This window comes from Myxocyprinus asiaticus, chromosome 2, assembly GCF_019703515.2.
Source record: "Myxocyprinus asiaticus isolate MX2 ecotype Aquarium Trade chromosome 2, UBuf_Myxa_2, whole genome shotgun sequence".
Lineage (NCBI taxonomy): Eukaryota > Metazoa > Chordata > Actinopteri > Cypriniformes > Catostomidae > Myxocyprinus > Myxocyprinus asiaticus.
In genome coordinates this window covers 20,224,389-20,239,030 of record NC_059345.1, presented here as the reverse complement: position 1 = coordinate 20,239,030, position 14,642 = coordinate 20,224,389, and the positions used below count along the sequence as shown (strand labels likewise).

General features: G+C 36.3%; 1 protein-coding gene across 2 annotated transcripts; it reads right to left on the bottom strand.

The window, feature by feature from the left end:
• Positions 1-333: 333 nt before the first annotated feature.
• On the bottom strand, positions 334-9,490 carry tkfc (triokinase/FMN cyclase). Of its 2 annotated transcripts, XM_051652245.1 has the most exons (17): positions 9,468-9,490; positions 9,208-9,327; positions 8,706-8,895; positions 7,040-7,332; positions 5,584-5,662; positions 5,331-5,420; positions 5,176-5,210; positions 5,003-5,087; positions 4,823-4,912; positions 4,521-4,637; positions 4,307-4,423; positions 3,042-3,179; positions 2,505-2,611; positions 2,271-2,374; positions 1,746-1,779; positions 1,374-1,466; positions 334-1,262 (listed from the first exon to the last, which is right to left on the bottom strand). In XM_051652245.1, exons 2-17 carry the CDS (start codon positions 9,259-9,261, stop codon positions 1,104-1,106), a joined length of 1,785 nt encoding a protein of 594 aa, XP_051508205.1. In that variant the 5' UTR covers positions 9,262-9,327; positions 9,468-9,490; the 3' UTR covers positions 334-1,103. The 2 variants fall into 2 exon arrangements, 1 of the variants encoding a protein (XP_051508205.1); XR_007892780.1 differs by lacking the exon at positions 9,468-9,490 and having other exon boundaries at positions 1,115-1,262; positions 1,374-1,480; positions 9,208-9,364.
• Positions 9,491-14,642: the final 5,152 nt, after the last annotated feature.

The window sequence follows — 14,642 nt, the reverse complement described above, 5'->3', positions numbered from 1 at the left end:
TCAAGTACATAATACAACTTATGCATTTTGTAATAATAGTTTAATGTAATTGTTTTTAAGAAAATAACCAAAGGAATGAATCCTGCACACTGCTGTTGCTTGCCACATGTGTATAAATGTATTAATGCAACGTTTCAGTCATGCGACCTTCATCAGGCATTGTTTAAATAAGTGTGCGGTTTACATAAATTACAGCAGTGTGCGGGATTCATTCCTTTGGTCATTCCCTTATTCAATTTTTCCTACGCACCTACATACAGGATTTATCAGGTGTTGTGGTGGTGCTTTGTTTTGTTTTTACATGTAATTATTAAAAAATGATGTAGCCACTGATTATAAAACGAAGTTTTTTTTTACTTTATTTATTAGATTTAAAATTAAGTTACAATGTGTATTAAATATGCATGTTTCTAATAATGTTCCTCTTACATTCAAATCTTCTATTTAGTATCATAACACAATTACATATCTAAAGTGCATTAAACCACAGTAGTTGTTTACAGTAGTAAGCAAAGACAATTACATTTACTTTCTTATTTTAACACTGTTTGGTCTTATTAAATTATGATTTTATTGTTCCAGTATTGACAGTTTACAGTTTAATTATTTATAAGGAAAGTCCATAATTTCCTATAAAGTCAACATGAAATCAGAATTTAACCTATTTATTTTCCAGGCCTTATTGTGCTTGATTTATCAGAGCATGTTATATCAAACAAAAACATAAAATGTAATATTTGTTCTGCCTTTGAAATTAATTTTCTTTTTGGCTAATGTCACCAAGTCCTCTTATTTTTCAGCCCCTCCCCTCCAACCACCTCTCATATACAGTAGAGACCACTTTTCACAATCCAATCAGTTTCTGATGGATAAAAATCAAGTCCTACCTTATATTTTCTTCTCGTTCAATATTCTGTTTCACTTGGAAATATGTTCGATTAGGGAAGTAAAATAGGTTGGGAATGCGGTTTCATGTTGACTTTAAATCTACACTACTCAACATTAGCAAACCCTAAAATCAGCTATCAGTTATCCATGATTCAGTTGTCATCATCAGTCTTTTCATTGTTCCCTAAGAAACTGCCTATTGGTGGCGTGCTTCTCTAGCTCTCGCCCTTTAAAGCACTGAGCACTGCCTTCAGAATGGAGGCTACCGCAATGGCGCCAGGGTCTGGCTGGGTCAAATGTTCAGACGCAATGTAACTGGCACGTCCAGCCCTTGCGGTGAGGTTACGGGTAGATTCTGCTCCCAAAGCTGCTTTCTGTAACAGAGAACACAAAAGGCTAATATTTTAAATTCAGACATTCAGAGAAAAGAGTAAAGACTAAAATCAACAGATAGAGAAAGAAAATAATGTCTCTCTGAAGATTACCTCAACTGCTCCTTGTAGTATAGTCATGTGACCACCGGGAGATGCTGTGGAAAGTTTCATCAACTCCTCCATAGCAGGGCATAGGGCATCAAGCTGAAAGATAAGTGCTAGGAACAGTTTTATCAAAGAACTGCAAGTGCCCCCTGTAGGAGCCATTGTTAAGAGCATTGCCAATAATATTTTAATGCAAGCACATTTCATCATAAATCATGCGCACGGGGTGCTAATCCTTGGATAGGTTTACTAATCTGTTTGCTATTTACAAATTCAATAATTACTACTAATCCATATACACTTATTACTACAGCAGTTCTGCTTTTCTACCATGACATCATATAAGAATTAGACTTGAAATTCTTGTTTCAGTTATACCATGGTCCTGTCCCCTGGTTCAGCACCTCCATACCTGTCAGAAAACAAGGCAGTGTATTCAGACTGAAATGCACTTTATATTTGCAATAAAAAGGAGAAGTAGGTGACTTATGTAATTTCTGTGTTGCTAGCTTCACCAAAGGGCACTGCATAAAAACCATTGTTTTCATACAGGTTTTCCAAATACTCCTGCAATCTGTCATTGGTCAGATAAACAGAAAGTCCTGCCTCAAACTCATGCTATTGGTTGAGCCAGTGTTGCTCAAACAAACAGAGGAATGTTTTGATAGCACCACAGAGCAACAGTGTTTAGACTTTTTAGGAAAATCTACATACAACTGGCTTACTTACAGTTGTCTATCCATATTAAACTGGTGTACAAGAAAGTTTTTTAATGCTAAACATCATTTTAACTTACGCTGAGCATCAACGATAACCAAAGAACTGTATCAGAACATGTTTACTGTAATGCTAAAGCTTGGTGACGTATTTGAATTAAGTTTGCTTTATAATAGTGTGACAGACCTCTTCATGGCCTCTGTCCCAGCATGCAATGCTCTGGCCCATGCAGCACCATCACAGCACTCTTTGAGATGGGGGGCAGCCGCAGACAAAAACAGGCAATATAACTGGGAAGAAAAAATGCCAACCATGGATTAGTTGATCAGTTCATAAAAAATACATCCTCTCAGACTTTTAAAGCAATTAAAGAATTGGTTCAATGTTTTAAGTGAATGAACCTGATGTGCATTTACATACCGCCCCTGACGATCCACCCATCCGTTCTTGGACCAACAGAGCAAGATCTGCAAGAAGCTGCCCAAGATTACCAGAGATGCTGCCACAGTGGAGCCACTCCTGAATGGCTGAGGTAGATGACATTGTCAGAGCAAGTAAACCGTGTGTCATGGAAGAAAATAGTCATATTGGTAACACAATGGTGAGAAAATTATGATAGAATTATCATTTGTGCGTGAAAAACATCCACACTAATCCATTTCATGTGAAAACTCCGCTTTTGGTTTCATAACGTAATCCTTTTCCAAAGTAAACAGTAATGGAGTGAGTTTTCAAAATGCTCCATTTTTGGTGGAGGAAAACACTGTTCTAGTGTGAATAAGAGGCATTAATATAGTGAAATTAATGCATTCCAGATAAAAATTTATTGGTGTGGATGTGGCCTAACAAAACAAAAGGCAACATGCCATTAAAAAAAAAAAAAAAAAAACTATGAAAACAAAGGACAGATTGAATATTCTAACTATGGCATAAGGAAAGTGTTGATCAGTGTTTTACCATTAGCAGCGAGGGCATGTGTGTTCCCACAATCTCCATCTCCTGATGCACGGTCCAAAGCATTGAGTTCCTCTTGGCACTGCAAGAGGATTTTGCACACAGACTCCAAAACCAGACGAATGAGGGGAGAAAGTGAACCTGTGGATCAGCCTAATTTCATATGACTGTTATACTGAAACTAGCCTCTAAACCAATTTTTCTAAACCAGTACACCAGTACCAAATGATAAACAGTATATTATAAAATACAAATCTAAATAAAATTGTCTGAAATCTTTTTGCATTAAAGGGATAGTACACCCAAAAATGAAAATTCTGTTATCATTCACTTATCCTCACGTTCATCCAAATCCACGTGATTTTCTGTCTTCCGTAGAACACATCAAGAGATATTAGGCAGTGTGTTAAGTCTCAGTCACTTTCATTGCATCTTTTGTCCATACAATGAAAGTGAATGGTATCTGAGAATGTCATTATATCTAACATGTACTTTTGTGTTCCACAGAAGAAAGAAAGCCATACAGGTTCGAAACAACATGAAGATGATTAAATGATGACAGAATTTCCATTTTTGGAGAGTTAAAGGAAAAGTTCACCCAAAATGTAAAATTCTCTAATCATTTACTCACTCTCATGCCATCCCAGATGTGTATGTCTTACTTTCTTCTGTTGAACACAAACGAAGATTTTTAGAAGAATATCTCAGCTCTGTAGGTCCTCACAATGCAAGTGAATGGTGGCCAGAACTTTGAAGGTCCAAAAATCACATTAAGGCAGCATAAAAGTAATCCATGAGACTCAAGTTTTAATCCATATCTTCAGAAGCAATATGATAAGTGTGGGTGAGAAACAGATCCATATTTAAGTCCTTTTTTGCTATAAATGGTCCTCTCTGCCCAGTAGGTGGTGATATGTGCGAAGAATGCAAATAGCTAAAAACAGATTGGAGATTTATAGTAAAAAGGACATAAATTTTGATCTGTTTCTCACCAACACTTATCATATTGCTTCTGAAGATATGGTTCTAAGCACTGGAGTCATATTGATTACTTTCATGTTGCCTTTATGTACTTTTTGGAGCTTCAAAGTTATTCTGAGATGTTCTTCTAAAAATCTTTGTTTGTGTTCAGCAGAAGAAAGAACACATCTGGGATGGCATGAGGGTGAGTAAATGATGAGAGAATTTTCATTTTTTGAACTATTCCTTTAAATCAAAGGCAATGAAATTAAGCAGATGATATCCACATCTCTCTGTCTTCTCGTTACCTTCACTATATTTTTCAGCAGCTGCGGCAAGTTTTTCTGCAGGTTCCATGATGAGGTTCCTCCCACTCACACAGACACTGCTGAGGTTGGGCCAGGCCAGGGCTGTGGTTTTAGCATCTTAAAGACAATAAAACACATTATACACAACTCTTTTTGAGAATAAACTAATGCTCTCATAAATATGCTTGTAAAGTTGGGTTGAAATGGAACACACCAAACAGTCTGAGAATCTCTTCATCGACCTTCATTAAAGAAAGAGACATCCCTGCCATCTCCAGTGATGTCATAAATGATCCTGACATCACCCTAACAACCAGCACACCTCGTTTCTCTGAAAAGGACCACCATACCTAACTTTTCATTAAAACATCTTTCACATCAAATAGTGAGAATCAAGAGTTAATTTCTGTAATGGTAAATATATCACAATTTCTGTCTAAATAGCAAGAAGTATGTCATGCTAAATATAATAAATCTAGTATATGGTTCACAAGTGTCCTGGTACTTGATACTCACCTAAGCAGTGTACAGCTGCTCTGGTGACCACAGCAATTTCCAAACATGAGAGAGCACCAAGATTATTCACACAAAGCACCACCTTATCTCCTGTTGGAGGAATATAAGATTAAATACACATTCATTCTCATACAAACATACACTTTCATTAACCCTGTATGCATCAATTACACATCTTACCTGATTTCAGGGACAGATGTGATTTGTTTGAGGGATCAGTCATATGACTTATTATAGTTTCCACAACCTCATCAGCGGAGGCCACCTAAAGAAATCAATGCCTTTAATCTCATATCACTGTACATGCAACTGCTCTATATTATAACAGAGATTGCAATGTTATAAAGACTCACCTTTGATCTCTTAATGCCTGGTTCTCCATGGATCCCTGTACAAATATGCCAATGTGTAGCCTTTGTCCAATTATGTCAAGTCAATTATATATTAATATCAGTTAACAACTCAGTTAATTATTAATGCAAGCTCTTTATGTTTTAATCTCTCCTACCCAGTCCCAGCTCCATGTCTCCTGGTGGAAGCTGGAAGGATGGAAGGCATCCCGGGACACTGCATGGAGACAGACTAACACCCAGTGTGCCTGTTAAAACGCCAAAAAAGGACATTTGCTGGTTTTAGAAGGGTTCTTGGCACTTGCCAGCTGGTCTGGGTGGAAGACCAGTTTAGACCAGCTAAGATTAGTTGTTTTTCTTTCAGCAGGGATATTAACTAACTAAGGCTACGTCAATGCAGGCCTTTCTCACCAATATTTTTTGTTGCTTCATTCACCCGTGCAACAATGAAATCCAACGGGCAACCCTCCTCTGCCAGTGCTCCGGCTAGCTAAAACAAGAAAGAAAAAAATATCATGGCAAAACAAAAACAAAGAGAATCAAACAAAGACATAAAGTGTATAAAATCCTTTCTTCACATCACAATATTTCACATTTCTCAGAAGTGTCATGATTCTGGAGCATGCTTGTTACTGTTCTTTTAAATGATGCATGAAATGGTCCACAAAGAATCTGGGGCTGGTATTAAATTTATTAACAAAAAAATAAATAAAACAAATCTAAGGACAGTTTATAAATATAACTTCATCAGAACCTTCCTAGGTGCAATATTTAATAATAATAAAAAAAGATAAGGAATATTTCAGGTTAAGCTCAATCAATAGCAATTTGTGGCAAAATACTGATTTCTGCAAAAATTATATTTGACTTCCCTCCTTTAAAAAAAAAAAAAAAAAAAAAAAAAGCACAAATCTGGGTTACAGTGAGGCACTTACAATGGAAGTGAATGGGGCCAATCCGTAAATGTTAAAATGTTCACCGTTTCAAAAGTAGATCCATATGACATAAACAATATGTGTGTTAACATGATTTTAGTGTGATAAAACCTTTTCTGTATAAAGTTGTATCCAATTTTACAACTTCATTGCCATGGTGACGTAAAACCGTAAACCATATAATCCCAGCAATGACGATTTAAACAACTTCACAGCTCAAATAACACATGAGTTTTAACAGAAAATTGAATGCAAGTGTTTTATAAAATTATAAGTTTCACATTTCTGCCTTAAACCCTCCAAAAATTGGCCCCATTCACTTCCATTTTAAGTGCCTCACTGTAACCTTGATTTTTGCCTTTTTTAAAGAAAAGGTGGGAGAGTCTAAATTATTTCTTGTGCTAATCAACATTATGCCACAAATGCTGCTGACTGAGCTTAACTTGTATTGAACCTGGAACATTCCTTGAAGAAGCCTTTTCTTGAACACAAACTATTCTTAACTTGTTTTTTAAGTTAGAAAATAAGAAGAAAAGAGTAGTTTCTATATTATTTTATTTTATGTTTCATGTAATTTTATGTTTTATGAATCTGGCCACTGGGCACTTTTTAAAATTTTCTGGGCTGATTTTGGGGAAAAATCTGTGGACTTCTGCGGAATTAATTTAAATGTCATAAAATGTGTTAAACAGAGGTTCAGTATCTACACTCTTATTATTGGTAGCTTAAAATATTATAAAATTAGCCAAAATATTTCATAATCGAACAGGCAAGGGGCAGGTAATGTGTAGAACTTTGACAATGACATGCATTTGTATTATGTAGAAATTTGTGAAACTTTCATTTCTGCACTTTAAATGCTTGATAATAACCATGATTGCAATTTATAATGATATTCAAATCAAACCCTTCTGAAAAGTTCTGTCAGGTACCTTATGAATGAATACAGTTCCACACAAGCCTCTCCTGCCGGCCTTGCTGGGCTGAGCGAAGGCACAGTCATCACCCACAATCACCATGTCCACCTGGACACCCTGTGACCGGGCCTGCTCTAAAGCTATGCCAAAGTTTAGCCGGTCACCCGTGTAGTTCTTCACCACAAGCAGGACTCCTGAAGCGCCTCCCTTCCACAGAGTCAGAATGGCAGCCAGTACACTACCCGGAGGAGGAGACGCAAATACTGCTCCCGCCACCACTCCAGACAGCATTCCCATGCCAATATAACCTGAATGAAAGAGAGATCTCTCAAATGTGAAATAAAACAGCGCTAAAAATTTTCAAAATTACCTTGGTAACCATAGTTTCTTCTAAAAAACCTAGTTGCTACAGTTATTACTTATGTTACTACTGTACTGTACTTCTCTTCTTCAAGAAGCTTTTAGAACCTATGGTAGAAATTTTAGGGTTAAGTAAGAGAGATAGCTAAGAAGGGGAGCATAGAGTGGTCAGTGCAAGTGGAATTGTTTGAGGGGAATAAATAAATAAATGTTAAAATCTGACATAAATGAGTATTTATACTTTTATTTCCTTATTTATGTATTATTGTATTTATTTATTTCCATATTAATGTATTTCCACATGTATTTACAGTATTTCCTCATTTATTTTTTCTACATTTATTTATTTATACATGCATATATTTCTCCATTTCTGTGTCCGTATGGTAATGAGGGGTCGTGCTTTCCACTTCAGGCACAGCAATCGAGCTCAGAGCGCTCCAGAGTGAAGCTTGGAGGCAACAGTGACATCTTGTGGTTGACAAAATTAATTGCACAGATGAGTATGTACCATTAAGAAATTATCAAATGTACCTGTGAGTAGAGAAAGTCAAATAGAAATGAATTGAGAGATTGGGAGAGATGCATGGCTATGCTTTTGGAATTATCACTGTCAGATCAACACATCATTAACCTATTTCTAACCAAACTTCTCTCCTTCGGTCTACTCTCCCTCCATTCTGCGGTACGTGTTAAAACCTTACCATGACATTTTATTTTTTTTTTTTATGACAATGGTAGCTATTACCAATATATCACAGTTTACAGAATTAAAAAAGGCATGTTCACATGAATCGCTTACGAAAGGTGTAATCACAGCAGGAGCAAAAAATAAATAAAAAATGTATATATATATATATATATATATATATATATATATATATATATATATATATATATATATATATAAATAAAACAGGCTATTCGGTGGACCGAACTAAAAAGAAATTCACTTTGGTACAAAAGTTGGCTTGTATTTAATTAGTTTGTGAGTTTTTATTAAAAAAAGAGAAGAAGAAAAATGCCCTTCCTTGTGTTGTCAATATTTTTTATACAGTCTGAATGCATTTTCAATTCATAATCTTGTTTATTCAAGAGTGAATATTTACTCATTTCTGTACACTGTAAAGGTGTTTTGTCAAATTACATAAAACTGTGCTTCATGCAGTATTATCTAAATTAACTAGTTTTATTCTTTTCCAAAACATTATTTATCATGATTTAACCAAATTGTCTGTGTTGCGAGAGACAGATAAAGAGAAAGGAAGAGAGACAGATGTTGGTGGGGCTGGTATATGTACTGGATGTTACGCTGGATTACCTGCATGTGCTGGTTCATGTCCAGATCCTCCTCCGGAAAGCAGCGCTACCTTTCCCCTGATGCTCTCCAGATCGGCCCGGAGAACAACTCTGTGTCCCCGCAGCAGCGCTAGACCCCCTTTACTCCTCACCAGGCCCTCCAAAGCCTCGTCCACACACCTATCCACCGTGTTTAACAATTTCCTCCGCACCTGCTCCAATGAAAACAAGGCATTTTCATCATTACTTCACATATCTCCATTTAACCTGTTAACTCGATTTAAATGAGGGCAACCATGGATAATGGAAACTGGCCAGCTGCTGATTTTTAAAGCTATAAAAGGTACGAATTTTTAAAAGGCCATAAATCAAGTAACATCTTTTTTAAGGACAATCACAGAGACAGAGATATAATATACGTGCTTTACGCAACGAACAAGTATTTATTGTATTTTAGCGCAGAACTTTAAAGTTTAGAGAAAGATTCGTGCAAGTGACACCGTTATTAGTCTATTACAACACACCTCCATCGTGTCCGTTCCTCCACTAGTTTGTACTTTGATCACTTCCGCACACATGCAGCAATGATGCCGACGTCACAGTCAGATCCCCTCCCCCAGATTGCTAGCGAACGAGCATTTGGTCTTTGGAAAAAAATAGAATACATTTTGTATCAATAATACATTTAAAGGAATATAATACAAAATATTTCATATGATCTATCCTGCCAAACATGTTTTGGAAACACTGAAACTGAACATTTGATAGGCTGAAAGCTACTTGCCAGGGCGGAGCTAAAACAGAAGCCTGGCCATCCCACTAGCCACCCCACTCGCGATTACATGTAGGCAAACCAAGCTCACCGCACCTCTTCGTCCGGGTGTCACTGTATCCACTCCCCTTTATTTTTGTATCCACGCGCCTCCGCTTCTGTGCCACCAATTGCCAACTAGTTTCAATGGAAAGTAGCTAAAGCCTGCTCGAAAAGTCGCTAAATGTCGCTAGATTACGTCATACACTTATTAGCATATTCGTGACGTCATCGCGTCTCATTTGCATTTTGCATAGTGTCTGCACTTTACATGTGTTTGCTTCTCTGTGCTTACCGTACATACTGTAATACCCTATTAATTCCCTATATCTATCAGTCACTCAGAGAGAAAGTTAGAAGCGACAGAAACTTTCTTATCTTTTCTCTCACACAGCGCTCAGGCATAACGAACCACTACGTGCATATTTACAAAAATGCATTATTTTATTGTCTAAGTAAGTGTCTGAATTCAGAGAGTTCAGAAACAGGAATGAACAACTGTCTAAAAATCTCTTGTGATTAAGTGCATGAAAAGAATAGAAATAAACGGTCAAATTAAACTATACATTTAAAACAAAAGGAGCAAATAATACAGATTCGTGATTGGTCCTTGACAACGCGGTTTGCACATGCGCAGCTCATTCACGTCTATGTCAGCTGCCGTGCGGTCAACTGATTGTGCTGCTCCGTCTTCCGTCTGATTTGTTTTATCATTGTATTTATGCAACCTTTTTTGAAACCTATATTGAGAGAAAATTGGGATTTTTGATAATAATGTGTGTATTTGATGTGATTTGTATTTTATTTTAAAGGTGATATTTTATAATGTAAAGAACAATAGAGTGCAGTTCATTATTTTTCTGGGAAAATCCCATATACACAAGAAAAACTGGCTCTTTGTAAACCGAATTTCGTACATTTTATAAATGACTGAATTGTATGTAAAAAAAAAAAAAAAAGAAGCACTGTAAACAAAACATGTAAAGTTATAAAATGACTGCAACATATGCACTAGTAAAAACGTGGATTCATGATTCAAAATGACGTTATTATGCAGAAATGCACATTCTTGATATTAAAAATAAGTAAAAATGTTCGTAAATTAATGAGAGCCTCGAACACTCGTAAGTGTGCAACTTAAAATTATCTCTCACCCATCTTTCCCGGTTTATCAGAGAGCCATTGTACACTATTTTAAGAGGATAATAAAGTGTTGAAAAAAATTGCATTCAATAGTCAGTCGTGATAGGCTTAAATTTACATGACAGATAGGTATATACTGTATCACATTATGTTGGCCTTCTCTGAAAAGCATAACTGTAATGGCAATAGAGATCAGAGGCATAGATCCCCCCAACCCAACACCAATAATCAAAACATGCAAGTACAACCCGTTATGCTTCACGCTGCCACCCCTGATGTTCAAGGCAAATCTACGCCCTTGAAAGAGATATGTTCTGTGGGAAGATGATTTGGAGTTGGAGGTGCTGTAGTGGGAGGTGCATTTTTGAGATTTTAAGGGCTGCATATAGCATTGGCACAGACAATGGGTGGTCTTAAAATTGATTTTTTTATTCCATGCAAAATGTCACCTTGTAATATAGCTATACTATAATACTGTAACAATCACTGTTTAAGAACGAGTGCAGTCGTTTTACTTTTCTGAGATTTATTCTTGGTCATAGAACAGGTAACAGGCAACACGTCACAAAGCTAATGAACAGTTCACTCTCAAAATCTTTCACTCACTTCTCTCTCACACACCCACGTGTGACATGTGTGTGCACACACACCGAACCCCCGGGAGGGCGACTTTCCAATTATCATCCAACAGGAAAGCACAGTCAAACTTAGTGTATTATTTTGCATTCAGAACACTCGCACATAATCTTTAAACGCGCTACAATCAAATGTATGCCAGTCTTGTAAGGTCTCACTGCATACAGCAGACAAGAACATATCCACATTTTAGGTTAAAAAGCCCAAACGTCACAGCACACAAGAACATAGGCCAATACATTTTTGCGTTAAGAGCCCATCAGTGTAATGTTAAAAGGTACTGAACTGTCAGGGTTGGGAGGGTTACTTTTAAAATGTATTTCACTACAGATTACAGAATGCATGCTGTAAAATGTCATTTGTAACGTATTCCGTTAGATTATTCAAAATCAGTAACATATTCTAAATACTTTGGATTACTTCTTCAGCACTGGTAGACTATATTTCACTTGTTTTGACTATAACAAAAATCTGCCAGTGCAGTAAGACAAAGTACACGTTTAAAATACATTATATTTAATACAAAAAATTCTCATCAGGAATAAGATTTTTCCCTAATATCAAAGGTCTTACTAGAGAAACAAACATTATGATCTAATGTGGATTTTCTTGATAAAAAATAAATAAATAAATATGATGGTGCCTGGTAACAGGTGCATGTAAAACGGTTAGAAATAGCATTTTAGCTTAGCATAAAGCTAAATGTTCACATGACAGTTTACACACGGTGTATTTCTATTCTGCTGCTCCAAACTTACTTCTCTGTCTGCTTGTATGAATGTAACACATCTTAAGATGTCGATACTTCAAATGTCGTGGAAAAACTGGTTTTATCAAGAAAATTGGCATTAGCGCAAAAATGTAGTGTCACGTGACAGAATTTGCCTCAATTGTTAGCCTGTGTTAATGATGACAACAAGGTATACATCCTTGAAAGCCAATTTATTGTACGTGATTATGGATTGATCTTAACGGCATATAGATCCGATCACTGCAAACATGACACTTCCAGGAGTGCCAACACAAATATCATGCAGGTATCATGCACATTGACAAGTGCATGGAGAACAAATGAATGGGTGCTGTTGGCGATTAAGTTAATTTAAGTGTTAGCCATCCGTTTATTTATTAAAGTTGCTTTTTCACACCATTCAAAATAATAGACTGCAGTCATGGAATTAGCCCACAATACAAAAAAACATATCATTTCTGTGCACAAAGATATTTTAAATTAAAAATAAATACACAATACTAGGAGAAAAGCTTCAGTGTGCTTTTTGGAACACTAATATAGCCCAATTCTATAAAATTATTGTTTATAGTTTTGAAATTAAATTAAATAAATTACCACATGAATAAGGCATTAAATTAAAATAATTAATTACCAAACGAAAAAAAATTATATTGTTAGGCCTATATAATTGCCTTTTCTTTACGCAAGCTTAAATTAGCCTTACCCTGTTCTGTAGATGAAAAAAGTCGGCTGACTGACATTCTCAGAATGTTCTACACTTTTTTTTAAGACTATAAGAACTAAACTCAGCAAAAAAAGAAACGTCTCTTTTTCAGGACACCGTATTTTAAAGATAATTTTGTAAAAATCCAAATAACTTTACAGATCTTTATTGTAAAGTGTTTAAACAATGTTTTCCATGCTTGTTCAATGAACCATAAACAATTAATGAACATGCACCTGTGGAACGGTCGTTAAGACACTAACAGCTTACAGACGGTAGGCAGTTAAGGTCACAGTTATAAAAACTTAGGACACTAAAAAGACTTTCTACTAACTCTGAAAAAACACCAAAAGAAAGATGCACTGGGTCCCTGCTCATCTGCATGAACGTGCCTTAGGCATGCTGCATAGAGGCATGAGGACTGCAGATGTGGCCAGGGCAATAAATTGCAATGTCTGTACTGTGAGATGCCTAAGACAGCGCTACAGGGAGACAGGAAGAACAGCTGATCATGCTCGCAGTGGCAGACCACGTGTAACAACACCTGCACAGGATCAGTACATCTGAATATGTCTGGGACCTGTTGGATGAGAGGGTGAGGGCTAGGGCCATTCCCCCCAGAAATGTCTGGGAACTTGCAAGTGCATTGGTGGAAGAGTGGGGTAACATATCACAGCAAGAACTGGCAAATCTGGTGCAGTCCATGAGGAGGAGATGCACTGCAGTACATAATGGTGGTTGATTTTGACCCCCTCTTTGTTCAGGGACACTTTATTCCATTTCTGTTAGTCACATGTCTGTGAAACTTGTTCAGTTTATATCTTAGTTGTTGAATCTTTCATTTCAGTTTGCTGAAAATAAAAGCAGTTGAAAGTGAGAGGACGTTTCTTTTTTTGCTGAGTATATTTTTCCAATGCTGAGTTCACTTTCAGAAAATGAGCTTTTGAACATTTTAAAACTTTTAAATATTTTAAATCTAACCTCTTTACCGCGGATCGTATTTGCTGAGCTTCTTCAGAAAATGTCAATTGCATTATGACTCTAAAATTAATTTTAGATGACAATCAAGTTCAGTTGGTCGTTAAAAGTTGCTGTAAAATATAATGCAGTTGAAATGGCAATGCTTTAGATGACTGTTCAAAATTGCCTATTGAATATCAGGAATGTATCATATGTAAACCCTGATATTACACCGCATCAGTTTTTCTTTAATAGCTGTGCACACAGCATATACAGATCGATGGATGGTCCTTATACTGAGACCGAAAGTTTCCCCCCACTACTTGGTGCAGGTTGCCAGCTTGAACAGGACCATGACGATTCACTTTCGGGTCGGAACCGGTGGTAACCTGCGATAGGCACAACATTAGGACCAATATTACTGTCCTATCAGAAGGGCAACTGTTCCCTTTTGATTGCAATTCCTCGTCTTCTGATTGCATTTATTTGTGAAATTAAAATGACAGTAAACTGGTAAATTTCAATGAATTGTCTCAATACTCTCCACATTTTACCAAAACTTAGAAGGAAATTTTTTAGGGACATCTGGGAGGTGAAAGGTGCACAATTAGCGATATACACACATATTTGTATGGAAACGGCATGCAACAAAGTTTTTTTAAATTTATTTATTTATTTTTGGCATGACGTCATCACGCACACCATTTTTATCGATAAAATGCCATTTGAATGGAAACATGCAGAAGACAGCACATTTCCCAAACTTTTTTTTAACGTATTTTCACTGTCGATAGCAAAATAGCGCGAAAAGTGGATGAAAACTAGATAAAGGTTTTTCAACTGAAAGGACTAAATATTAAATGTAACAAATTACAATAAAATGCAAAGTAATCTCTTCAGTAATCAAAATACTTTTTGAATGTGACTGTATTCTGATTACAGACGATTTAAA